General features: G+C 47.5%; 1 protein-coding gene across 6 annotated transcripts in view; it reads right to left on the minus strand.

Annotated features, from left to right (window-relative positions):
• Positions 1-27,784, minus strand: part of CTIF (cap binding complex dependent translation initiation factor) — a 274,127-nt gene that overhangs the window by 35,424 nt on the left and 210,919 nt on the right. For all 6 annotated transcript variants that reach the window (XM_066352400.1, XM_066352399.1, XM_066352398.1 and 3 more), the window contains one exon: positions 4,856-5,011. In XM_066352400.1, the coding sequence (XP_066208497.1) occupies positions 4,856-5,011 (156 nt within the window). The remainder of the gene's footprint in view (positions 1-4,855; positions 5,012-27,784) is intronic.

Here is a 27,784-nt window from a genome sequence, read left to right on the forward strand (position 1 = left end):
CCACTAGCAATAAACTAAGAACCAGATTTAAAAAATGAACTAATGAGTTGAATCGACATTATTCCAAAGAAGACATACACAGAGCCAACAGGTATACGGAAAGATGCTCATTGTCACAAAATCACCTGGGAAATGCAAATCAAAACCATGAGATATCACCTCATACTTGTTAGGATGAATACATATATAAAAGACAACAAGTGTTGGAAAGGAAGTGGAGAAATCAGAACTCTTCTACACTGTTAGTGGGAATGCAAAATGGTACAGCTGCTCTGAAAACAGCAGGGAGGTTCCTTAAACAATTAAAAATAGAACCACCATATAATTCAGCAATCCTACTTCTATGTATTTATTCAGAAGACTCGAAATCAAGATCTTGGAAGAGGTATTAACAATCCTATGTTCATTGCAGCATTATTCACAGTAGCCAAGGTCTAGGAACAATCTCAGTGTCCATTGACAAATGAATGGATTAAAAAATGTGTTAAATACATACAACAAAATATTATTCAGTCTTTAGAAAGAAGGACATTCTGCAATAACCTGGAAGACATTATGCTAAGTGAAATAAGCCAGTCACAGGACAAATACTGCATATTTCCATTTAAATGAGGTATCTAAAACAGTCAAGCTCATAGAATCAAAGAATAGAATGATGGTTGCCAGAGGTTTGGGGGCAGGTGGACGTGGTGAGTTGCTAACCATTGGGTATAAAATCTCAGTTGTACAAGATGAATGAGCTTTAGAGATCTGTACAACATTGTACCTATAGATAATAGTATTGTTTTGCACAGTTAACAATCTATCAAGAGGGTAGATCACATGTTGAGTGTTCTTACCACAACAAAAATTTAAAAACATTAAAAAGGGCTCATGAGGCAAATCGAGTTGTAAACAGGATGGCAAGGAGACTCACGCAGCTTCAGGTCATCAATAACACTTCAATCATTGTGAAAACCACCTTGGCAGAAACCGTTGGCTCTTTAACAATAAAAGGACTCATTGAAAAATAGTCCTCTCCATCTCTCAAAGAAGGCTCTCTGACTGGCAAGTGCTATTTATGGCAAAAACAGAATTGATTCCACAAAGATCGATTTGGCCTCCACCGTATAGCAGGTGCTGGGCTATGGACTGAGGATAGAATGAGAGTAGCCGCTGCTCTGCTTGCCAGGTAGAAGAGCAGGGCAGGGAGGAGCAGGGACTCCGGCACTCAGACCTGGATTCCAGCATCGACTCTGCTGCCTGCTGGCTCTGTGGCTCCGAGCAAGCTGCCTAGCCTCTCTGTTCTCTGGAAAATGGGGATGATGATGTTCAGGGCGTGTGTGAATTAGAAAAAAATGCACGACATGCTTTGGACAATGCCATCCACTGTGCTGTTATGGTCACTAACTACTACTTACCATGCAGTGGCCGGCAAACCTGCAGCTCGCCAGCCACATGTGGCTCTTTGTCCCCTTGAGTACGGCTCTTCCACAAAATACCACGAGCAGGCGCTACCTCGATAAGGAATGTACCTACCTATATAGTTTAAGTTTAAAAAATTTGGCTCTCAAAAGCAATTTCAATCGTTGTACTGTTGATATTTGGCTCTGTTGACTAATGAGTTTGCCGACCACTGCAAGGCAATATAAAAGGATGGGGCTGTAGGGATGGACTGCATCGGCTGCAGGGAGGCAGGGAGGCGGGCCCATGCAAGGACCTGGACTGAGCAGCAGGGCTGTGGGGGTCAGCTCTGGCCATGCCCTGTTGGACGGGCTTAGGGTATGACCTGCATGTTATTTAGTAGGCAGCTGGCACTGTAGGCCTGGGGTGGTTCTAGGATTTGGGAGGTCCCTAGGGCAGGGTGGGTCCTGCTGGTTTGGGGCCAGACACCTGCATGGCCACAAAGGAAAAGCCTAAACTTTTCTAGCATGCTGAGAGGCAGCAGCAATGGTATCTTTGGTTTTTAGAAACTTCTTAGAGCTGGCTCAACCTGCTTTGGGTCAGGACTGGGTATGAGCACATCTGTAATAAGGTAGGGGAAGCAGGAACTAAGAATTCGGGTGTCTGTCTCCTGAATTCTGGGAGAGGCATAGGCTCTCCGAAGGGACCGATATGATCCCCAGGGCACATCTTTATGTCCCGATCTGTTTTAGGGAAGTTGGGTTCTCTATGGAAAGAGCCCTCGGCTAGGTGTGGCATGAACCAGCTGTGTGTCCTTGAAGGGCATTCTACCCCCTGGCCTGTTAAGACTGGGCATAAGCCTGGGCCCTAAGTAAAACTGGAGGACCCCCAGCTCTCTGAGAGCCACCCTGCCCAAGAACAAGTCCCCTGACCCGAGAACAAGTCCCCCGAGCACTGTCCCACATTCCAACCTAGTTAGCACCCTCTCCACATCACACCTTCCTCCCCAAACCCTGTAGATTAAGCAGCACGATCTCCCTTTACAGATGAGGAACTGAGGTTCAGAGCAGGCGAACTTTCCCCAAGATGGCACAGCTAAACAATGGAAGAGGTAGGATTTAAACCCAGGGCTGAAGCTCTTAAACTACCTCAGTGTGGGTCCTCACACAGGTAGCCTGGAACATGGGGCTCTGCCTTCCTCTTTTACAAAATGGTGGCAGCCATATATGATTTACTCTTCAAGTTTACCACGAACATGGCAGCGGTATGTATTTGTAACACCGTCCCAAAGAACTTAGTGCCTCAAGCAAGTGGGCATTAGGGGAGGGCACTTGTTTCTTGTCTATACAGACCTCTTGGCACCTTCTGAATCTCACACCAGACATTGGCACAGTCTCAGGCCAGTGCTCTGCCCTGCTTCCTGGAGCAGGTGACAGCAACACCAGAGGTGCCTAAATCACACTGAGGGAATGTGTTGGGACCATCCAGGTCACCGCCCGAGAATAGCGCTGCTTTCTGCTTCAAGATGGGCTTGTAGGGGCTCAGGGCAACTCAGGCAGGGATGGGAGGACCCAAGAGGCCGCCGGACCAGCCTTTCTCCTCCAAGAGGGCGGCCTTCAAATCATCTCCAAAGGGATACAAAAAGCAAAGCTACAGTCCTTCTTGGTGCTGCATTCTGAGCCTAAGATACTTTAAGAGTGAAATAGAGTTGGGAGAGACCATTGTTCGACTCTGAGAAACAAGTGTGAATTCAAGTGCATTGTTAAGAAAATGTTTGACCCCGTGGAGTGGCAGAGGCTTACGGGTTTTCAGAATACCCAGGAAGAGGCCTGTGCGCCCTGCTTTCCTGGGCACCCAAGCAGTCTGGAATGAGTCCTCTGCTTTGTGTAAACAGATGCTTTGGAAACATTTACAGACGCCCTTCCCTTCTCTTGATTGCTCTACTATCTTTCTTTCAAAAACACCAAAATGTCCCTTGACCCCACACGTCCCTTTTAGCTGACAGCTTCCCTGTCCAGAAGTGCTTCTCTAAAGGTTTGACAACACTGAGGTCTGCACTGCCACTGCCTCATGAGCATGGCCCGATGTGGCTCCTGTGTTCACTTCACTGACGCCACGACCCCGCTGACTTCCTTGTTGCTAAACCCACTTCTCTGTCCTGGTTCTATTGGTTCCCCAGAGGCCACTACTCCTAGGTCCTGGGACCCGCCGCTGGGGGTGGGAGGGGACAGCACATCTGAAGTTGGGCTGACCCAGGCTCCCACGAAGCAGCTCTGTGATGGTTCTCACGCTCTCCTGGAACCTTCTCTGACCCCCGCCTCCTGCCTCCGGGTCCCCCCTCCACTACCTCCTTACCGGTTCTTGTCCTCTCCTCCATCTGCACCCTTTCCCCGGGTACCCCTCGAGTCCCCACCAGGTACGCATCAACACTTGACACAACGCGCAGTCTGTGTTCCCAGGCTGATCTCTTCCGGTCTTCAGGAACTTCTACCTGAGCAACTATGTGACAACCAACAGGTCACCCACCCATAAAAACTGACTCCTGGTTCTCAGCCCCGCTCTGTTTCTCTTCTGACCTCCCCACCAGGCTGGCGCACGCTGAGCCCTCCTCACTCTCTCCCTTCTCTCCAGCTAGCTCACTTCGGCAGGCTCTGTTGCCACTAAAACAATATAACTGAAATGCTAACAGCCCTCCCCTCCTCACTTTCTCTGCTGTGTCCCCAGCCACCAACCCTCACACTGGAGGACCAGTGGCACCCAATAAGCTCCCAGTTTCACATCTGATCCTTCCAGTTCTGTCCCGGAGAGCAGCCAGGGTGACTTGTAAAGTAGGTCATCATGCCTCGTAGGAAAGTACCCCACTGACTTCTTGCTTCTCAAAGTTTCTTGGTTGCTCTTATGTATTTTTTTTTTCAGATGAAATTTAGAAGCCAACCTTTTTTAAAAATAAATAATTCAATGGTAAACCAATCCAGCCCCAAGATCCATTCATTCAAATAATACTGCAGGCAGTGTTCTAGAGCAGGGTTTTTCCAGCCAGAAATTCCATGCAAGAGTGAACCACCCTGAAGTTGTATGAGGATTATAGACCCAATGATCTTAGTTCAATTCGCCAATGCTCGGGGTGATTTCTGCCTAGTGGTTCCCGAAATAATTCTCTTATTTTCACCAGTCCCCAAGTGCAAAAAGGTTGAAAACCACTGTTTTAGATTATGAATTCCTGCAGTTTGAGTTAGTAATGCTTTCTTTAGGGAGACTGTTTTCCTTTACGTAGCCTTAATAAATAAAAACCTGGCTTTAGTAAACAGAAGGGGGGCGATGCGACATGTTTCTCTTTATCTCAGGATAATCACTTTATAACGGGTACACCGCTTACAGCTTCCCTGGGCCTCTGAGCTGCTTAGATCACAGCCCCAGCAGCGCTGTGCTCTCAGGCGGGGCCGGTGGGCGGTGGGCGGGCGCGTGCTCTTACCTCCCTGAGGCAGGTGTAGATGGGGCAGACGAGCACGCGGAAGGGCTCGCCCCTGCTGCTGCGCATGGTGCCGAACACCTCGCACAGGAAGGTGATGAAGCCCAGCCAGCGCTCCACGTCCTGCTGCTGCAGCTCCTCCCGCACCGTGAAGTCCTTCTGCGGAGGAACAAGAGAGGTAGGTGGTCAGCCTCGCTGGGACTGGGGCGGGCCAGCATCACCCACCCTATTATGGTGCCTGCCAGTTAAGGGCTGGTCCGGAGCAACTGGTAAACCCCATGTTCTCAAGGAGGAGGGGGACGGGCGACGCGTGGCTAGAGCATGAATGCTGGGGCTCACTGTGGGCAGCTGGACCACCGTGACCTTTGGCCACATGGCACCTCTTCTAATTCTTCTTCTTTTTTTTTTTTTTACAGAGATAGAGAGAGGGTCAGAGAGAGGAATAGATAGGGACAGACAGACAGGAATGGAGAGAGATGAGAAGCATCACTCATTAGTTTTTTTTTGCAACACCTTAGTTGTTCATTGATTTGCTTTCTCACATGTGCCTTGACTGTGGGGCTACAGCAGACCCAGTAACCCCTTGCTCAAGCCAGCAACCGTGGGTCCAAGCTGGTGAGCTTTGCTCAAACCAGATGAGCCCGCACTCAAGCTGGCAACCTCGACGACCTCAGGGTCTCGAACCTGGGTCCTCCACATCCCAGTCTGACGCTCTATCCACTGCACCACCGCCTGGTCAGGCGGTACTTGTTCTTCACTGTCCCCAGACTAGAGATCCTTTAGCCTGCCTTGCCTCACTGACCCCAATACTGAGGTGTGAGGAGTGAAGTAAAGGGGGAGATGACACTTTTCCCAGAATCATCACCTCCCCCATTCAACTCCCTGTGCCAAAGGCTAACTCCCAAGTCATGCCCTGCACGAGGAAGGGTAATCAGATTATTGCTGGGTGCATGCTGGCAGCGGCTGACTGAGGCCCAGGACTGGCTAGAGACACTGCTACAGCCCTGCCTGCAAGGGGCCTGGAGGATAGTGAGAAACACCATGCATTCGTCCGTTCATTCACCCTCTTAAAAGTATTACTACCCCATTGAGTGCCAGGCACTGCATAAGGCTGAGATATGCTAACTCACAGCTGTGATACAAGAGACGGTATTAAAGGCCACTGGGGGTTTCAGGTAGAGGAATGTTGGAACTTCAAATACTCTTAGCAAGAGAATTTTCATTTCAAAGAAAAAATTCTACAAATAGCTGTAAAGGAAAAAAAATATCCCTTAAATTTCTTACAAAAGAACAATATTGTTGGCCTTTTACTCCAAATTTGATGTTAAAATTCAGAGATATTAGGGCAATGTCTTCATATGCTTGAAGATAAAAGAACTCACCTAACTATGAGTAAAAGTGAGAGAAAGAATCTTACATAAGCAAATGTTTTAAAAAATCGCACCCACATGCTTATCTTAAAAAATCCCTGAAAGGTACAGCTGCTATGGAAAACAGGATGGCAATCCCTCAAAAATTAAAAATATAATCACAATATGATCCAACAATTCAAATTCTGGATATATATCCAAGAGAACTGAAAGCAGGATCTTAAAGAGAAACTTGCTTATCCATGTTCATAGCAATATTATTGAGAAGAGCCAAGAGGTGGAAGCAACACAAGTGTCTCTCAATGGACGAATGATGGAAAGTGATCTATACACACAATGGAATATTATTTGGCCTTAAAAAGGAAGGACATTCTGACACATGCTACAACATGGGTGATGAACCATGAGGATGTTATGCTCAGGAAACAAGCTAGCCACAAAAGGACAAACATTGTATATTTCAACTGATATCTAGAGTAATTAAAATCATAGAAACAGAAAGTAAAATGGTGGTTTCCAGAGGCTGGGGAAAGGGGGCAATAGGGAGTTGTTTAATGGGTTCAAGTTTCAGTTTTTGGCAAGATGAAGAAGTTTTAAAGATGGGTTGCATAATAATTTGACTTATATTTTAACACAACTGAACTTTACACTTATAAATGGTTGAGATGGTATATTTCATGTAATGTGATTTTGCTTTGTAGCACAATTAAAAATAATGTAAAAATTTAGAAACTTTCTTGAATGCATGCTCCAGCCATCAAAGTTTATGACTCAACTTCCAGGAAATCATGGTATAGAAGGACCAGAAGTAAAAACTGAAAGCAGCTATACTTACGAGGCTAAGTCAAAATAAGTAATTACAATTGTGATTATAAAATTGAATCAAAAGCCAGAAATAATCCATGAAAGAAAGAATATTTAATTTTTAAATGTAATGAGTAAAAATAATTTTACTCAAATGAAAATGAAATTAAGGCACTAGTAAAAATCAAAGTAGTTTTCAAGATTACCATCATTAAATAAAATAAAAATATTATTTATATTGATAAAAATATAACCCATAATAAATAACATAAAACATACACTGTATAGCATAGACTCAAAACACAGTTATTGGGAAATAAAACTACTAGCATTCTATAACTGATTAAATTAACATTAATTACTTGGATAATTTAAATAATGTAATTAATAAGACTACACTGAAACTAGCTTCATTGTATGTTGTGATTCCACTATCAATTTCAAAACACAGAAATTCTGCAGGTTACATATTTGGACCAAGAATTAAAAACTACTTGGATGTTTAAAAGATATTCTTCTAAAGGAAGATGACATAAAGGTATAATCAAATATATGATAATAGATTATTTAGAAAATAAAGAGCCATAAAAACTTGTGGGATGTGGTCAAAGCTATACTGGAAGGTAAATTCATAGTCTTAACTATTTTGGCTATTAAAAAAAGGAAGCAAATATATAATCTAAACTCTGCTTTCAATATAATAGCCACTAGCCACTTGTGACTAGTGAGTGTTCAAAATGTGGATATACAAACTGAGATGTCCTGTAAGGTATAAAATAGACACTAGTTTTTGAAGACTTAGACTTAGTATAAAAAAAAGAATGTAAATGTCTCATATTTTAAAAATATTGATTAACATGTTAAAATTTTAGATGTACTGGGTAAAGTAAAATATATTATTGAATTTAAGATATACTACAGATAAAGCCAGAAATTAATTAATTAGAAGACAGAGAAAAGAAATTATATATAAAATCAAGAAATAGAAATAAAATTAGAAATATCAACAAATATGAACACAGATATAGAGTAGATAAAAAGTATAATAAAAACTATGACTCTATGCTGATGACTTTGGAAAAAATGATGAAAGATATGATTTAAAAAAATACATATACCAAACTTTACTAAAAAAAGAAATAAAAAGCCAGAGAAGACTAAAGATCATTAAAAAAAAAAGTTCTGAAGGAATTAATAGGTCTCTAAACTTCTGATTTTTATAGGCGAGTTGATTCAGACTTGAAAAGAATTAGATAACTGGTCTACTATGTAAACTGATCTAGAACATAGAAAAACACGAGCTTTTCCAGTTCCTTATTACCAAAATCTCACAATGACAGCAAATTACAAACAAGGACGCCTATGACTAATTTCTCTAATATGAATAGATGTGAAAGTCCTAAACGAAATACTAACAAATAGGTCCACTATAACCAGGTAGATTTCATCCCAGAATGGCAAGGATGATTTAGAATCAGGAAACCTATAAATGTAATATATTACACATCAATAGGTCTGATTTAAATACAGCAGAAACATCCATGACCCTTGGAACAAGAGATAAAATAATTTAACATGATCACAAAAATGCAAAACCCAAGAGAATGCTCTGATAGAGATTGGGATTAATAAGAGAGTTTAGGAACTAAGTAATTAATAACTGTTTAAATGCAAAATTAACATAAAAATCAATAGTTTTTCTACAACAGGATTAGTCAGTGAGATATTTTAATACACAAAAGCCCATTTAGTAAAGCAGTATAAATTCTTAAGTGGCATTAAGAAATGTACAAGATTTCTATGAAGAAAGTTGCAAAACTGAACCAAGAGATGTAAGAGAAAGTCTTAAGCAAAGAAACACAGAGTATTCCTTAATGGTTAGACAGCACTGGAAAGACGATAATTCTTGAAATAATTCACAGGCTCAACACCAATTTGTACTCATGTTCCAGTGGGAACTTTGGCGGGAACAGGGGAAAGGGAGACTTGAAAAAAAAAATCCTAAAAATAATTTGAAGGAATAACAGGGGAGATAGCTAAACACAAAACAAAACAAAATTAGAACTAGATAACTGCTATATAAAGAGCTATATCACTTTTCACCAATCCGAAAGCTTTAATAATTAAAAGGGTGTGGAACTGACATAAGAATGGACAGCTAGATCAGATAGCCCAGAAACAAATTTGGCATCCGTAAGGGTTTATCTATCATATGGTCCCTGAAGAACCACAAATCACTGGCAAAGGAAGCATTCATTATTCACCGAACAACGGTACAGGGACAGCTGTCTTAAGTATGAGGGGAAAGGGGTGGGGGGGGGGGAGGATAATTTAGAATTTCCCTTTACTCTGGGTCCTAAGACGAATTTCAGATGGAATAAAGAGGTAAACGTTAAAAAACAAAAACAAAAACAGAAAAGACCCCATGAGAACTTGAAGAAAATTAAATTGAGTATTTATCAAATTTCTGGATGGAGAAGGGCTTTTGACATTAACACAACAGAGGGATGCGTCAAAACATTATAAATATTCTTAGAAGGCAATTAATATTTTGGGGAAAATATCTGCAATAAATGTGACAAAGGGTAAGGGTAAAGGACATTAAAAGAATTCATGTATCAAAACATAAATTGCTTATATGTGTATAAAAACAAAGTAATTAAACTTTAGTAGCAATCAAGTGAATGAAAATACCATTCCGTCCCGCTCCCCACACGGACTACATTAGCAAAGCTGGAAACTGGTAATTGTCAGTACACGAAAGGCTGCAGTGAGACAGGAACTCTAATATATGGGGAATGTAAATGGGTATCACTTTCCTGAAAAATCTTAAAATAAGCTTTAAAAGTGTTCTTATTGTTTGACCCAGTAATTACACTTCTGGATAATTATCATAAGGAAATAATTAAAAATAACAGGAAAAATAAGCTTAATGCACACAATAATCCAACAACCCAAGCATCCAACAATAGGAGAATGATTAAGTAAATGATGATTCATGCAGCCATTAAAAATTATGTTTATCAAAAGTTTATAATAGCATGGAAAAATGGCTATATAATGGTAAGTAAAAAGAGCAAAAGCAAAATTGTATGTATGTACCATATGATTTTTTTTTTTCAGCGAGAGAGACAGGGACAGAGAGAGAGAGAGACAGAGAGACAGAGAGACAGAGAGAGGGACAGATAGGGACAGACAGGCAGGAAGGGAGAGAGGTGAGAAGCATCAGTTATTTGTTGTAGCACCCCAGTTGCTCATTGACTGCTTTCTCATATGTGCCTTGATCAGGGGTGGGGGGCTACAGCAGAGTGACTCCTTGCTCAAGCCAGCAACCTTGGGCTCAAGCCAGCAACCATGGGGTCATGTCTAAGACCCCATGTTCAAGCCAGCAACCTCACACTCAAGCTGGTGAGCCCATGCTCAAGCTGGCGACCTCGGGAACTCGAACTCGGGTCCTCTGTGTCTCAGTCTGACGCTCCATCCACTGTGCCACCACCCTATCAGGCTGTACCATATGATCTTATCCATGAATATATTTTTTTAAAAAGATGAGGAATATCTAGTGTTCACAGTAGTTGTTTCTCAATAGTGGAATTATGGATAATCTTTATTTTTAAAATTTTTATTCTTCTCTGAACTTCTTTACTCTTCCATGAACATTTCTTTTTATAATTAGAAAAACAGCTAGTTAAAAAGAAATTGGCAGGTTGTGACCATTTTTCATTTGTTTTTTGATTAGGACAGCAGAATTCTTGAAGTGTGATCTGCCAACTAGTGGTGATTCTCACTTAAAGGGTGGCAGAATGGGTTGTCAACATGCCAGCCAAGAGGCCACTAAAACCCAGCCTATGTGTCTCCTCTGGGCACATATATTGTAGGTTGCCAGCTTTCCTCTGGAACAGGAGCTCTTTTCTGCCAACTGAAACCAGCCACCCCCTGGGTTTCCTGATCTGCTTCACACTCAGTCTCTTGCATCCAGAACCAGCAAGGGGCCTCAGATTGGTGGCAGCCATTTCAAAGTCTGGTATTTGGCTCCAACTTCTCATCTGACTAGCAGTCTCCCTCCCAGCAACCCTTAGTGCTGTTCCCCAAACTTTAAGGCTACCATTTAAGCCCCGTTTCCTGCCTAAAACTATTTATTGACGTACTGCTATTTCCTGCACTGGCCACATCAATAAGCCCTGAAAGCCATTCAGTGTCTCAGGTTTCTCAAGGCATTCTGGGAAATTCTTCCTGCTCTGGATAACCACATGAACTCTGGCATGATGGAGTCCTGTGGTCAAGCCAAAAACAGCTGCATAGTGGCAACACCCCTGCCCTGACGGGGGCCAGCGGCTGCAGCGGGGAGATGCTGCCTTGAGAGAAGGGAGGGTTAAGGCACAGGATCACAGTGTATTCTGAAGCCTCCTGAAGTAGATGTGCAGTGCCGCCAATCCCTGAAAATTCACCATCATTTTCTTCTTCTTTTCAAACGAATGACCAAGGTTACTTTGCCTGTCCACACTGCACACCCCTGGTGACTCTTGTTTGTTTCTGTGATGGCTGCCACTGCCATCGCCCCAATGGGGAGGAGAGAGTGCACCTTATAGACTGCTGGCAGGAAGTCTCTTTTTTCCCTTGAGAAGCCGGGATGGGAGGTTAGAGGGATGGGGACTGCAGAGCTGCCAACAGCCCAGCGGCAGTGATTTGGTCCCAATCCTTCTACTCCCAGACCACTGGTTGGAGGCTTAAAAGGAGTATTTGACAGTGTTCTTTACATTGGAAAGAGGAAAGTAACTTTCAAATGGAAGGTGCTCTGTTTCTGTGGCTCAGACTCCCCCTTATTTCAGGTTTCTGTTCCAATGTCAGCTCCTCAGGGAGGCCTCCACTAACAGCATCTCTAAAATACAGCCCCCGGGGCTCATTATCCAGATCCTTCGATATTTTCCTCCTAGCCCTTATCACCTATATCAGGTCCTGTATAGTTAAAAAAAAATTATCGATTAATTGTTTTAGAGAGAGAGGGAGGGAGGGGAAAGAGAGAGAGAGAGAGAGAGAGAGAGAGAGAGAAAACTATCCATCTGTTCCTTGTGTGCTCTGACCAGGGATCGAACCAGCAACCTCTGTGCTTCGGGACGATGCTCTATCCAACCGAGCTCTCCGGCCAGGGCAGTTCCCAGATTTGTAGATGATCTGACTCTTTGCTAGGAAGGAAGTTTCACCATTGAGGGATCTTGTGTGTCTTATCATTGCCATGTCCTCTAGGACGGTACCTGGTTCACAATAGGTGGTCAGTGAGCACGTGTGGGCAGGAAGGGTAAATATTACATCATAGGCAATCAGAGCCCTTTCCTCTCAGAGGCCAGCCTGTCAGAGGAAACAGGCCGCTACCACTCTTCTCTTCATCTAAGCCTTAAAAGGAGAGAGTCGGTATGGGTGTCTGGTCCACTCTTTCTTTTATTTGTGGCTTTCATTTCATTCCCCAGATATATTTTTCCCACCTACTCTGTGCCATCCTGCTCCCTGCTCTAGGGTTGTCTTATAGCATCTTAAAAAATTATTTATTTATTAATTGATTTTAGAGAGAAGGGGGGGCGAAGAGAGAGATCCATTTGTTGTCCCTCTTATTTATGCATACAGGGTTGACTCTTGTATGTGCCCTGACTGGGGATCAAACCCAGAACCTTGGCATATCAGGACGATGCTCTAACCCAGTGGTTCTCAAAGTGTGCGCCAGGGCACACTGGTGCGCACTAGAAGATTTCCAGGTGAGCCCTATGGTATTCCAGAGAAATATATGCCTGTTGGGGACCAAAAAACCAACAGGGTTTTTGCAGTTTAGATTTTTGGGAGACAGAGGTGTGAGGAATTGGCTATATGCTGACAGTCTGCCCAACCCCCCACCTCACTTGCCTGATTAGGTTGTAAAAGGCTGTTAAGCTGTGGTGCTGGATTGCTTACTCTACCCCCCATGTTCCCCAGAAAGACTGGAGGCAAGTTTCTTCTATCCTTTGTTTGGTCTAAAGTTACTATGATATGTATGGTGGGGATTTTGGATTGATGATTAAACATAAGGAATTGTCTCTTGAAGTCTTTTGGATTTCTATAATAGAAGAATATGTGGCAATATCTAAAAAAGCTTTGAACATTTTACTATAATTTTCAACATCCTATTTATGCGAATTAGGATTTTCTACCCTCAACACAATTAAGAGTAAAAAGAGAGGAATTCTTCAATGTATTGATGAGGAAATGAGAGTTTGTCTTTCAAATATATGCCCAAACATTGAAGAAATCGCTTGGATACATGAGGCTCATGTTTTCATAAACAAAAGAATGAAAAAACTTAACACATTCACGCTAGGACCTGCCAAATTTACTAAATCTTACTAAGAATGTATCTATATATATAAAAAGATAACTTGTTAGTCGTTTTTTTTATTTAACCCCTCTTTTTTATAAATTTTAAAAAGTACAACCAAAAATATAACATAAAAATGGTTTATAATGTCAGAATAAATTTAATTTTGTCGTATTTATTTTGTTTAATTACCATAAAAGCATGTTTGGACTTTATATATTTTTTATTTAATATTTGACTTAATTATTAAAACATATTTCTCAGAAATTTGTATATAGTGCACCTGCAATTATTTGTAGAATTTTAAATGTGCCCCGACTTCAAAAAGTTTGAGACCACTGCTCTAACCGACTGACTTCCTTGGCCAGGGTGTGTTTGTTTCATTTTTGTGGGTAACATTTTGGTCATAGGGTGAGATTGCTCTGCTTATTTGGGACTGTTTTTCCTTTTACAGTTTGTGTCCAGTAAGGTCGTGCCGCTCTGCAGAGGCGCCCTTCGCGATGGGTCACCCATGGCTTCTGTTTGCTCCTCCCAGGTTTGAGCCTCCCCGTGCATCAGTCCCCTCCGTGCTGCTGGCCACAGCCACTCGCAGCCCACCTGCGGACTTTCCTCCTCATGCTCCCCATCACTCCTGTCCCAGCACCCACCCCGTCTGCCTGCCTGTCCCCGGCCGTGAGGAACTGGCCCTGGGGAGTTCACAGAGAGGTCCTGCCCCACCCAGTCATTATTGTTTGAGGGGACCCCAGGACAGGAGTCTTCATCCCAAAGAAGGCAATGTGGTCCTTCCTTGGCACCCAGTGACTGGGGCAGAGGCAAGAGAAGTCCCAAGCCTAGGGCTGGTTTGGAGGAGGGACCTGGAAATACTATAGCAGATGACCCTCCCCAGCCTGAGAGAGACCCCTGAAGGTCTGTCCTTTCCAGTGACCTTTGGGCTCCATGGGATACCTCAGTGATGTTAAGCCACCTCAAGTTGGTTTCTGTGACTTAGGACCAAAGAGAACTGACCAGTGTGACAAGAGGCCTCTCTTCTGTGATGGATTAATGCAGGGGTCGGGAACCTATGACTCGCGAGCCAGATGTGGCTTTTATGATGGCTGCATCTGGTTCACAGACAAATCTTTAATAAAAAAATAATAATGTTAAAAATATAAAACATTCTCATGTATTACAATCCATTCATTTCCTACCATTCATGTTCATGATTGTGGGTGGCTGGAGCCAATCACATCTGTCCTCTAGGACAACACCAAATTTTTATTGGATAATGCATAACGTACATAGGTTGTTGTATGGCTCTCAGGAAATTACATTTTAAAATATGTGGTGTTTATGGCTCTCTCAGCTAAAAAGGTTCCCAACCCCTGGATTAATGGGTCCCTTGGCCCCACAGGAGGACAGAGGGGGCTGGGAGCAAGGGACCAGGCCTGCTGGCTGGGCAGAGCCCGAGTCAGGCGAGGAGAAGGGCGAAAGGGCTCTCTGGTCAGCGTCTGCGTCTTGGGCATGCTCCCTCGGGCAGCAGCCCACAGGCCCTGCCTCTCATACACCCACTCGGCATTATCAGGGAAGGATCACCCAGGACTTGGCGTCACCCTGACTGGGTCAAACAGACTTCCTTGGCTTCAAGGAGTGACATGTAAAGTGTACTTGGTGCACAGTAGGTGACAGAGAGACTTCCTGGTCATTACATCCTGAGTCACGCATCCTGAGTCACTCTGTCCACTAGAGCCAGCCCTAGACCTGGCTGCCCCCTGCTCCTGGCAGACTATACGTGTGCAGCCCCAGCCCAAGGGCATGCCCACCAGGCCGCACTCCCAGCTGGCTATAACAGCCACTTAATGGGCACAGCTGCCAGTGCTGCTCAGTCCTGCTGGGCCCTGAGGCTTGGCCCTCGGGATTTGGCTATATTTTGATTCTGGAACAGCAAGACTCTGACCTATAAGACACTCCAACCCTGGCAATGGTTTGCTGTGGTTTCCTATCTCGGCTGGAGAAAGAAGGCATCGCAGAGGCTGGTGTGAGCACAAGACTGGCTGCTTGCCTTGAGTTCTGATGTCCATGGGGCCCTGCCCTGCTCCCTGCCTTTGGGCATGTCCGTTTGCACCTCCGGCTGGACCTTCCCCTGATCATCCCTGACCTCCCCCGCCCATGGCCCAGACACCTACTCACATAACGCCAAAGCTCTCCTCACTCCACCGTCTACTCGCTCTCCCCCCAGACACTGCTCGCGTCCTCGGCTGTGAGTGACAGAAAGCCTCTCAGACTAGCTTTAAGCACACATGTGAGGAAGAGGTGGGTCCAGGGACACAGCTGGTCCGTGGGGCTCAAACAATGATGCCAGGGCTCTGACCCCCGACTTTTGCCTCTGCCTGTCTTGGCTTTCTGCAGGTTGACCACTTTCTCTCGTGCCAAAGATGGCGGTCAGTAGTTCCCAGTCTACGATAATGGTTCACGAGCCAAAGGAAGACAGACCTCTTCTCTCCTGGTATCCAACTCACAAATCTCAGGGGAGGATTATGATTGGCCTTGCTTATCACACGACAATCACTGTGGACCTGAAGATGGGCTTCCCATCTGATCTGCCAGACACAAGTCACACGGCTGGGCAGGTGGGGCCCTGTGACAGATCCCCAGACCACAGACAATAGCTGCCGACCACAAACACAGACCCTGGCCTGGGACCACCAGTGTGGCTTTCACATGTACCTTACACTCTCCTGAGCCTCATGTCCACTTCCCTGTGACTCCTGCCCTGTGTCCACCAAAAAGAATGAGAATCTGCTCTAATCAATAGACATGGAAAGTATGCCCCAAATGTCAGCCTTTAATATGATATTTTTAATTAAAAAATTTTTAAAGAAAATTCATAGATTTTAGAGAGAAATATCCATTTGTGTTTCCACTTGTTTACACATTCATTGGTTGATTCTTATATGTGCTGTGACCAGGGATCAAACCTGTAACCTTGGCGTATCAGGACGATGCTCTAACCAACTGAGCTACCTGGTCAGGGCTAACTATTATTAATTTAAAAAAAGCCACTGGGGACAGTCTGTGTGACTAATGGTTCATGGCAATGTGGCCAAGAATGCATTCTCCTTGGCACTTGGCTCCAGGTCAAGGGAACACATTGTAGCTGAAAACTTCCATCAGCCACTACCAGTTGAATCCGGAATATTCTGGAGACATTTTCCAAGCTTCCCAGGGTGTGAGCACTCAGAATATTTCTGAGTGGGCAGAATCAGGTCAGGTAAGCTCTGCTGCTCTGTGTGTGGTGGGGGAGGGGCACCGGTAGGCAGTGGAGCGAAGCTGCGAAGTCGGGCTGATTCAGTGGGAATTCTGTCTCACACTTAAGCAGGCGTGAAGCCTCACTCTCAGGCAAGGGGGGGGCAGCACTTGCTGTGGCTTTGGCCTTGAAAAGCCCTCAGAAGAGGCTGGAAGTTCACCTGTGAGCAGGAAGACAGGCCTGGCCTGCCTGATTCACTGCGCCGCAGGAAGACACCCGCAGGTGTGCGGGAGCACTGACGTCCAGACTTGGCAGCTCGCAGTCACCAGGCACTTAGACGACTACGTGGTGCTGGTACCCTGCTCACCTGCTGCTCGTCTGCCTTTGGTGACTAGAGCACCGCCATACATTTACACAGTCTCTTCCCAGACACTTCCCGCAGCCGCTGACTCTGCCCACCAGATCTCACGCTGGAGGACACGCTCTGGGGACCTGACCAGCCCTCCCGAGGCTGCTGGGACTGGAACCCGGTCTGGGATTCTGCTGCTGGCGCTTTTCCTCCCAGCAACATCTCTGACACAGGCTCCCGTAGACGGGAGAGCTGCCTGCCTCAGCCCTGCACTTCCCTGTGGGTCCCCTCCCAGGCAAGGGGCCCGGCTGTCCGCACAGCAGAAGTGGAATTCCCCCCTGCCTGGTGGCCGTCCAGCCCTGAGTGGCCCAGGTCTCGGGGGCAGGTATTCCCCGGGGTCTGGCTCCACACAGGTAGGACGGATCCATTCTACAGAGCTCACTGTGGGGAAGGGGGTGTGTGGTCACCATGGCCTCAGCTCGACTGCAAAATACAAGGACCCGTTGCTGCCTGTGCCCCTGTGTCCTCACCTGTAAAATGGGAAGAGACTATTTGACCTGTACAGGGTCAACGAGGTGATGGAGTGACGTAACAGATGTGAGCACCCTCCTGAAATGGAAAAGGGTTGCTAAGCCCCCACTCTGCAATTTGATAAACGAGGCACACAGTGGACAGGTATCCTGCCCAGGCTTTTCTACGTGAGGTAAATGGGAGCTGAGGCCAGAGTCCAGCTTATTCAGCTTTCTGGAGATCCCTCGAGTCTGCTCCCAGAGTTTCTGCCTGGACTAGTTTCTACCAGAGGGTCAGGTCACCTCCTCCAGGCAAAGTCTGTCTGGGATCCCACTGCTCGAGGCCAAGCCCACAGCTCTGGAAGCAATCGGAAACTGGAGCCTTGTGAAATCCTGCGCTCAATGAGTAGCCCCATTACTTCTGAAACTGTCTGGAAGGCTGGTGATAAAAATAGATGATTACACAGGCGTTATTAAACTATTTATAGAATTTGAGAAAACCCCTTGAAATGCTCACGAAAAGATTTGGCCTATAATGGGGATTCCAGAATGACTCAGCCTGAAGCCCCAATCTATACAAGACTTTGAACTTGGCCACAGATGAAGTCTTCAAAAGTCACATTAACGTTTATAGGTCATTATTCCTCAGGGAAGCAGTAATGGGGGAGCTCACATCTTTTATCAAGCTGTATCCAAAATGTTCTGTGAGCGACAGTTAAGTAACAGCTGTGGGTGGTGCATGTGGAGGGGGGCTGGGATAGAGGAGGCACAAGGTCCACTGGGCTGAGGGAAGGCCAAAACTTCCATCTGTGCCATGGAGACCCAGCCTCCTGCTTCTGGAAAACATGTGTGGATGTAGACGTGAAAGCAAAGCCATGCCTGTTATTTTCTGCAAGGACACGGATGAAAGCTGTCTGCATCAGTCTCTGTCTGAACGGGCCTGCTGTTTCAACATGTTGTTCCATTTGGTCCTACCCATCTGGACTTGAAGTCTGTGCTGTGTCCAGCGCTGCAGGGTGGGGGTGGCCCTGCAGGAAGCACTCAGGCCCTCTCCGTGAGCTGGGAGCTCCAGGCCACAGACCAGATGGGCCCTCATGTTGTTCTAAGGAGCCTCAGGTCACCTGCGGGACTAGGTGATGGGCAGTGGGGGTGGGCGGACCTTCTGGGGAGAGCCCCTCTGCTGGATCAGTTCCACATGGGTGAGGACATGCCTGAAGTTGAGTTGGGAAAAAATAACTCTGCTGCTGAAAATGTTTGAAAACCACTAGTGTGCTGTGAGTATACACAATGGGCTCGAAAGCCAGACAGGCCTGGATGACCTGACTCCCACCAGCCCTCAGACCTGGGCGAGCCCCAAAATTTCCACAGTCACCCATTCCCCACGTGGGAAAGGGTAGCAGCACGAGACACTGTGGGAATGAGAATCACCAGGCTTGGGAGACACTCAGTGGGTGTTTGTCCTCTCCTACTTCCCTGGCTTCCACGCCAGGCACTGAGCTCACCCATGCCAAGTATAACGGGACAGTCAGCAGTCAGGCTGACCTCTTCCCTCAGCCAGCGGGTGGTGGGAACTAGAGCCAGGCAAGGGTGATAGTGCCTCGGAAGAGAGAACGGAGGAAAAGTGGGTGGTACCGATGACAGGTGACTAAGCCAGAGGTAGCAGCGAGGGTGGGGAGCCCTGTACTAGGAGCTGATGCTCTGGCTAGCAAGACTCTCATAAGGTATTTTATTTCCTTGGCTAGACTGGAAGGCCCTTGTTATCTTTCTCTCTTCCTTGCCTCCCTCATGTATCAGGCAGACAGTGGAGCTGGGTATAACAGGCAGACAGTGGAGCTGGGTATAACAGGCAGACAGTGGAGCTGGGTATAAAACAACAGTGTGGGGACTCTTGTTGATTTGAGAAGAGGCCTTCAAGGTATTTCCGATGATGGCAGTGTTCACTGAAATACTGGAGGAATTGGGGAAGAAAAGTCCATCTTGTTTCCATGCATACTCAGGGGTCCTACCCCCACATCCACCACACTAAGCTTTGCTCATCAGGGCTTGGGGACATTCTTCCTCTGGCCCTTGAAAAGCTGGCTCACATGCTCATCCTTTAGCTCTTGGCCTTGTCTTTCTTCCCTTCCAGAAGCCTCCACTCATTACTGTCCATAACTGTATCTTGTTTGCTCGTCTTCATAGCACCGACAAATTTGGAGTTATACACAGGTGAGTGTAGGTGCTCAGTGACTGCCTCTCCCACTTGGGCTGTGGGTGCTACAAGGGCAGGGGAACTGTGTCTGTTCTATTCACCAATATACGTCCAGTGACAAAGACAGTGAGTATTTGCTGAGTTAACTGAATAAATAAACGAGGAACTCTGAGGCAAGGGCAGTCCTAGGGATGAGATATTATTAAGGTTTAGGGTAAGAGGGTCTTCTGGCCCCTGTTGCAGTAGGTGACCTCCCTGCTAGATCTGACATTGGCCTTGGAATAAGGTTAGAGAGGGCACGGACATAGATGATTCTAATTAGGTTGTTAAAGGCAGTTTTTGGTAGGTGTTTTTGTTTGTTTTTGGAAAAGGGTGGATGCTAAGACAGGAATGATTCCTCATCAACAATGAATCCATCATGGCCCAAGAGAAAAGAGGAAGCTCTGAGACGGGAAAGGGGTATGTTATCCTGACTGAGACATGAGCTCACAAAAAGGACAGAAGGCCTTCCATTTGGTGCTATGTGACCCTGGGCAAGTTGTTCACCCACCTGGGCCTCAGTTTGGTCATCCACAAAATGGAGTTGATGCCACTTTTCCCATGAGGCCCAGGAGTAGCGGTGGGGATGGACTGAAGCAGTGAATACGACATCCACTGCTCTACAGAACTGAGTACTAGGTCTTGATGGATGGAGACCACACTTTGCCCATCAGCCCTGTACAACCCAGCTTGATTTTGGCCCTGTGCAAGGTAGATGACCCCATAGACACTTCCTGAATTAATCCCTGTGACCTAGGACTACCAGCCAGCACTGGTTACTTTCCCTACATTGACCAGGTGCCTCCTATGAAGCCACATGCTGGGTGATGAGAGAAGGTACCACCAGCTAGAGCAGGTTTTTCTTTTCTTTTCTTTTCTTTTTTGGTATTTTTCTGAAGTTGGAAACCAGGAGGCAGTCAGACAGACTCCCGCATGTGCCCGACCAGGATCCACCCGGCACGCCCACCAGGGGGCGATGCTCTGCCCATCTGGGGCGTTGCTCTGTTGCAACCAGAGCCATTCTAGCGCCTGAGGCAGAGGCCAAGGAGCCATCCTCAGCGCCCAGGCCAACTTTTGCTCCAATGGAGCCTTGGCTGCGGGAGGGGAAGAGAGAGACAGAGAGAAAGGAGAGGGGGAGGGGCGGAGAAGCAGATGGGCGCTTCTCCTATGTGCCTTGGCTGGGAATCAAACCCGGGACTCCTGCACACCAGGCTGACTGACGCTCTACCACTGAGCCAACCGGCCAGGGCCTAGAGCAGGTTTTTGCCTAATCTTGGCAACCTGGGCATTCTGGGCTAGATTGTTCTTTCTTGTGTTGGGGCGGCATCCTGTGCATTATAGGTCCCTGCCCACTCGAGGCCAGCTGCAGCCCCCAGCTCTCACCCCCCAGTGTGGAAACCAAAAGTATCTCCAGGTCTTTCCAAATGTCTGCTGGGGACAAAATCCCCCATGGAGAGTCACTGCCTAGAGTGACAATCGTGTACACTCCTGCCCCCCATGGAGCAACTTCCTAGGACACTGCAAGACTCAAAAGTACTTGAATAACACTGGAAAGAATGCAGCAAGGGGCTCTACTGTAAGGCCTTTGAGGGGCACCCCTGAAACTGTCTTTAGACCCCTCCTGAGGGCCACATATGACACACACTCGCACACCAAGCAGTTACTTCTTTGGACTCAGAACAGAGCTCATGCTACCCCAGCACACACCCCCTCACAGTGCCTGTAACCTGCCGCTCTGTCTGAGCCAGTCTGTGGCCATTTTCCCTCTTGGGGATTACAGACACAGGATTTTGGTTTTTAAAAAAACCGTGAGACCTTATATCTGATGATCCAAAATCCTAAGAGGGTAAAAATAAATCTTGGGCTCTGGAACTGACAGCTCTGTGCCTAAGCTCTGATGTCAGCACCATGAGCAAATTATCTTTCATCAGTCTGACTGTATTTTTAAATGTGAACAGCTTAGCACACTTAACACTACTTATTTGGGGGTACCTTGGACAACAGATAATTCAACTGCATTTACCAGATGACACTGACAAATACTTCCCACGTCAGTGTCCCCAGATAAAAATAACGCCAGCTTGCTCACAAGTCTGCAGAAAGAAAGGGCAGGAAGCTGGAGGTACCTGGTGAGTCTGTCACCTTCTCACCCCCTGCTGGCCCCTGGGGCGCCGGCTCTGTGGCTGGCAGAGGAAGTGTCACCCAGATGACATGTGAGAGGAAGGGAGAGGCCTGGAGTGGTCTCCCTTCACTTGCCACTGGCTCTGCCCACCACAGAAGGGCTCTGCTTCCTCGGAAAACAGCCAAGGAGAGTAGAGAGCACCGTGTGGGCTTGGGCAAGTCACTTGGCCTTGCTGAGCCCTATCCAGAGAATGGGTTCATATGATGTACCCTGAAACCTCTCACAGACACTATGAAATCCAAAAAATCCATATGCCTGATTCCTATCCCATAGGGGCGAGGCCTGGCAGCTTCCACAGACCTGGAAGCAAGGGCCTCAGGGGCATGACCCCTGGGGTTCCCTCTGCCTTACAGCCCCCACCCCCGTGCCACAGTGCCTGGGGCATCACACTTTTAGAATAAGGCTCTGTTTCTTCAGCATCTCCCCATGTAGACCACGGGGTAAACATCAACTACAAATCAACCACAACAGTTCAACTAATCAGAAACTTGCCCTTATATAAGAAAAACAGAACGTAAGAAGGGTATTGTTTGAAGGGAGGGAAGTTAGAGATTGTTTAGACTCTTCTCCTGGGACAGTAGCACAGGAAACCCCTGATGGGGGGCCGGTCGCAGGGGGCCGTGGCATCTATGTGGGCCGCTGACGAGGGTATCAGGAACCCAGGCGGGCAGGGCTGTTAGTACAAGCTGCTGACACGGCCCGTTTTGCCCAGGGCTGGGCACCTCTGACATCAGCTGCCTGAGCAGTAAAAAGGATGGCTCTAAGGAAACCGCTGGTCTGACTCAAGCAGGGGAACTTAAACCCTGACGCTGGGGGACACGATTCCTATTGCACAAATCTCTCCCATCAGCAACCCTAAGGAGTTGACGGTCAGAGTGGGTTTACAAATATTCCAGAAGCTGTGAGTCTGTAAGAGGCCAGTCTGTTCTCCTTCTAGCTTTCCCCCGAGTCAGCCTCGGGAGGTAGCGGCGCACATGGTCGGGAGCACAGGTTGCCTGGGCATCAGCTGAAGTTCAGATGGTCACCCCCTTACAACAGTGTCCACGTGGATAAGCTGTTCCTTCTCTAACCACCGCTGGCAAGTTCCTCTTCCTGTGCAGAGACCCTCACGGATGATGCAAAAGCTAAAACATTTTTTAAAAAAGGCAGAGTGGTGGAAATGTGTGCCCTTTCAAAGCTGGCCTTTCAGGGGCCCAGTAACGGCCAGCACGAGAAAGATGCCACTTAGCTTGGTACTACGAATGGCAAACAGCTTGGCTTTCCCAAGGCATGGGTGGCCAAGTCTCCCTCCTTTTGCAGGGAAAAAACATCCGTAAACATTAGACCCTTACACAAAGAGATAGGGCTTTCCTTAATGGTCTGAAACTCTTCCCCACAACAAAATCCTGCATCATCCAGTGAGTGACAGACAAACAGGAGGGGCACATAGCCAAGTGCTGAACCCCACCCCGGGCGCCCAGAGGAAGGAGAAGTGCGTCCCTGCCTGGGTGAGTAAGCTCCCGGGGAGAATAGGAAAGAGTCGAGGGAACGCAGGAGCCCCTTTACCAGCCATTTCAGGAAACAAATAAATGAATAAAACTAAGAAGTGAAACATATGTATTTCTCAGTGAGCATCTAGCTTTATCACATGGAAGAATTCACTGCGGGCTTCTTTAACCTGGGGCTCCTTTAGGACACTCCTGGCGAGATGAGGTGGGGATGTGCAGTCTTGCATGTGTGGTAGCCGGCGAGACGGACCATTTCTCAACCACTGCACGCTGTCCTAACCCCAGGAAGCTGCACACACGGGAGCTGATGACCTGGGGGAATGCGGTTGGGGAGCAGGGGGCTTGGAGCTGCCCAGGGATGCTGAGAGCGGATACTTGGGTGCTCAGGATGGCACCCCTGCCTCCCTCCAGAACCAAGTCAGGGATGGACAGGCCAGCTTTCAAGGAGAAGACAATCTTATCAGCTGAGGGTCAAAATACCTGGCCATGAGGAATGCCACCTGCTTCCAAAACCTGGCTTCTCCTTAACATGAAAGTAACATCCAGTGACGCCAACACAGGAAGTGAAGGCAAAACTAACCACTTCGGATTTCCGTGTTCTCTGTTGCAGATCCTTACACAGGACTCTAGGTGGCTACTTTGGAGTCTATAACCATCCACTGTCCATCCCTCTCTCCTCCCATCCATCCATCCATCTATCCATCCATCCATCCATGCCTCCCTCCCTCCCTCCATACACACGTCTGTGGATGCACTCCTCTGGCAGGAGCTGGTTCCGATGCCATATACACAATACCGCTCCCTGTCTTCCCTTTCTCCCTTCCTCGCTCCATCCCGCACTCCTGCACCCACAGATGTTTGTGGGTCCTCTCTCTCTCAGACACTGACTCTAATGCTGCACACACACGGGGCCTGAGGAAAGCAACAGCCTAATGTGCACCCTGAGATCTGCTGAACACTCAGGAAAAACTAGAGTTCCGACAAACTCCGGGTCTGACAGGCATCTCCGGAGGGCATCGGCTTCCATTCCACCTGCTTTCAATCACCCTAGGTGGTCTGTAAAGCTGTCCTATTTTTAAAGCTATTCTGGGAAGAATGTCTCAAACTTCCCTCCTTCTGTCTCCAAGTTTTCTCTCTACTCATCACCCTGAGAAGTTGGCTACTGGGGTCTACCCCCTGGCTCAGTCAGAGCCCCTCCTCTGGGACCACCAGACAGAGCCTACCTCTTCCTGGTCCTAGACCCTCCCCACTTTGGGGGGCCTCCTGGGGAGTCTGGGTCACTGGCGAGGAGTATAGCCATGGACCTTAGCTCCTGAGACTATGTGGCCTTCACATCTGGTTCTCCGACTCGCCCTGTCTTTCCATCACCGCAGTGCTAGAGTGCTGGCTAATTCCTTGCCTGACGTGACTTAAGACGGACTGTTCAGAAGCTCACCTCTGCCTTCAGCTTTGTGCCCGAATGGGAGGAATAGAGCTGTTGAAGGAGAAGCAAAAATTGTGAGAGGTACCGTCTGTACATCTCTAGGAGGAAGGGGTCAGGAGCAGGAACCAAGCTGGGGATTCGAGCAGGGAAATGGGGTAGAGCACCTGCGGCACTTCCGTGGGGGCAGAAAGCCACTGGGCCACGAGCTAGCAAACCCAGAGGACCCTTAGGTGGTCTGGGCATGACCCTCTCCACTTGGTGATGGGAACACAATCTGCCAAAGAGCAGGAGAGAACGTAATAAGGGCAGAGGGGGTCTCCAAGTCAATTTTGCTCAACTGCTAATGTCACACTGCTAGCACTGTGCAGGCACGGGTGGTGGGGGACCCTCTGAGGCTTCTCCTCGGCAGGGGTGGGCTGAGCTGCACAGCTCTGTGGTCCCGGCAGGGTTGTCTGCAAGCCGGGCTCTTCCCAGAAGCCTTCCCTCGTTTCTGTGAGGACGGGGCTGGACAATGGCACTCAAACCTGATCCAGCTGGGGTGGGCTGACATTTTGAACTTCTCCATGATTCCTGCTGAGGCCCTCTACAAGTAACCTCAAAGAAGGATTTGGGAGAAATTTTTACGGGAAGTAGATAAACGAAGAGGAACTTCAGTCATGCAAAGTATTAAAAAGAAAAGGGAGAAGAAGGGGGTACATGAGCCGTCGGCTGGAGCCCGTGGCCACACGGCATGCCGCCCTCCTCCAAGGTATTCTGTTTACCGAGAGATCATCATGGAGGCAGGAAACATTTTGTCAGAAATACCAGCACAAAATATAGTGGGCGCTAAATACTTAATCTTATTGGCACGGCCTACAGCAGCCAGAGTTGTAAATGGCTGTGGGGAAAAGGTCTGGGTTATATAAAGCAGTGTGGAGCAAAGATAGCCCCAGGCGCCCATCCCAGCCTCTCTCGTCAGTTTTCCGGAAGCTGAAATTGAAGTCTCACCAAGGAATGAAATGATAAAAATGACACCATTTTCCCATTTCAAGAGATTTAGAGGTCATGGGCGGCAGGCCACCTCTCCCCATTTCTCTATATTAGAAGCCTCCTCATTTATAAGCATAATTAATTGGTGGGTCCCGCCCCATCACTGGCCTGAAAGAGGACGGGTGTGGGGTGTGTTTGTGTGTGTGTGTGTGTGTGTGTGTGTGTGTGTAAGGGGGTGCAGGGGTCACAGGCTGTCTCCTCCAGTTGGCCTGAGGGGACATGGGGGCAGCTAGAGTGCCAGTCATTGATCACCCATTTATGACTGGACAATGGAAGCACGGATTTTGCTCTAAAGCAAAAGTGTTCTTTTCACTATCTATCCTCATTCTGTTGAGACCTCATCTGGTCTCATGGTTTTAAATGTCACCTAATGGTTCACAGAAGTTTATTTCTATCTGCATCACTCTCTCAATACCAGGCTCCACCCGCCTGATCGACACACCCACTTTATATTACAAGCTTTGAACACGATGTGTCCCACAGTGAGCTCCACGCATGGTCCTCCCTTCCACACGTGCTGCTCCCACATTGTCCGATGCAACTCTGAGTGGCAACCCCCCTCCCAGCTGTCCAGGCCCCACACCTTGGACTATCCTCGGCTCCAACATTCTCTCTTAAACCCACTTCCTATCCTTCTGCGAATCCTGTTAGCTCTTCCAGCAAAGTCAACCCAGACTCTGACCTGTTTCTTTACTTTAGTGGATTCCCCACTATCCCTCACTTAGACAACCCGTAAAGACTTCAGGCTGGCCTCTTTGTGTTGACCCCACCTTTTCGGATTACTCTCAACCCGTAGCCAAGTGATCCCATTAAACCTAAGGCTGGTCTTGCCTTCCCAACTCGAAACCCTCTGAAAGTAGATGCGATGTCCTCACGATAGCCTGTAGATCCCTACACAAGGTGGGCCCTGCCGTCTTCCCACAGGGCCCCAAGGACTTCCTGTCGTTCCTCCAGGGCCTCAGGGCCTTTGCACTGCTGTTTCCCTTTGCCTAGGATGTTCCCCCGGGGTTGTGTAACTCACTCCTTCATGTCTATCCAAAGGTCACCTTGGTGAGCCTTTTCCCAATCGTCCTACTTGACACTACCCTGACATGCTCTGCTTCATCATCCTCCACAGTCTTACAATTTACTTACTGATCAAGTTATTGCCTGATGGTCACCATCCCTTCCTCAGTAGATATTAGCTCCCTGAGAGCAAGCTGTTTAGTCTGTTTTGGTCACTGCGGAGTGCATCTGAGCCCAGGGCCCAGCCCAGTGCCCGGCACACAGTAGGTCCTTAATAAGTAATCCCTGAATGTTGAATGAATAAAGTTGCCTAAATTTTGTTAGAGAGACAGGAACAGACCTGTGCAATGAGGCTTAGTACACCAAAGGAGCAAAAGCCAAGTGCCCAGTGGGGGCCGGATGGACCAGCACCTCGGGAGATCAGAGAAGGCTCCACTGCTAGGGAAAGCTGGGAAAATGAATGGGCACAAACAGGGTCAGCTGGACTCAGAGAAGAGACTCAGTCGAGAAGCTTGGAGAAAGACGAAGCCACAACAATAAAAGCTACAAGGAAGCCAAAGACAGGCTGCTTGCTGGGAGGACCCGGGGAGATGAGGAAGTCAAAATGTCCGCCCTTAGGTGATCAGAACAAGTTTGCTTTACAGACGAAGCAGATCCCCAGGGTTGGGCTGGGCCGGGGGCAGTTTCCACCCAGCATGGGGTGCGTGGCACAGAGCCTGACTCCGACATGGCCACTCTCCTCTTCTCTGGGTCTCTGGTGGCCCTGCCTGTGGCACAGAGCCTGACTCTGACATGGCCACTCTCCTCCTCTCTGGGTCTCTGGTGGCCCTGCCTGTGGCACAGAGCCTGACTCCGACATGGCCACTCTCCTCTTCTCTGGGTCTCTGGTGGCCCTGCCTGCCGGCTCTGCCTGTCTGTCCCAGAACCTGCCTTTCTCCTACAGAAGATGAGAAAGTAAGGAAATGAAATAAAACCTCAAAA

Source organism: Saccopteryx leptura, chromosome 11 (genome assembly GCF_036850995.1).
Source record: "Saccopteryx leptura isolate mSacLep1 chromosome 11, mSacLep1_pri_phased_curated, whole genome shotgun sequence".
Taxonomy (NCBI): Eukaryota; Metazoa; Chordata; class Mammalia; order Chiroptera; family Emballonuridae; genus Saccopteryx; species Saccopteryx leptura.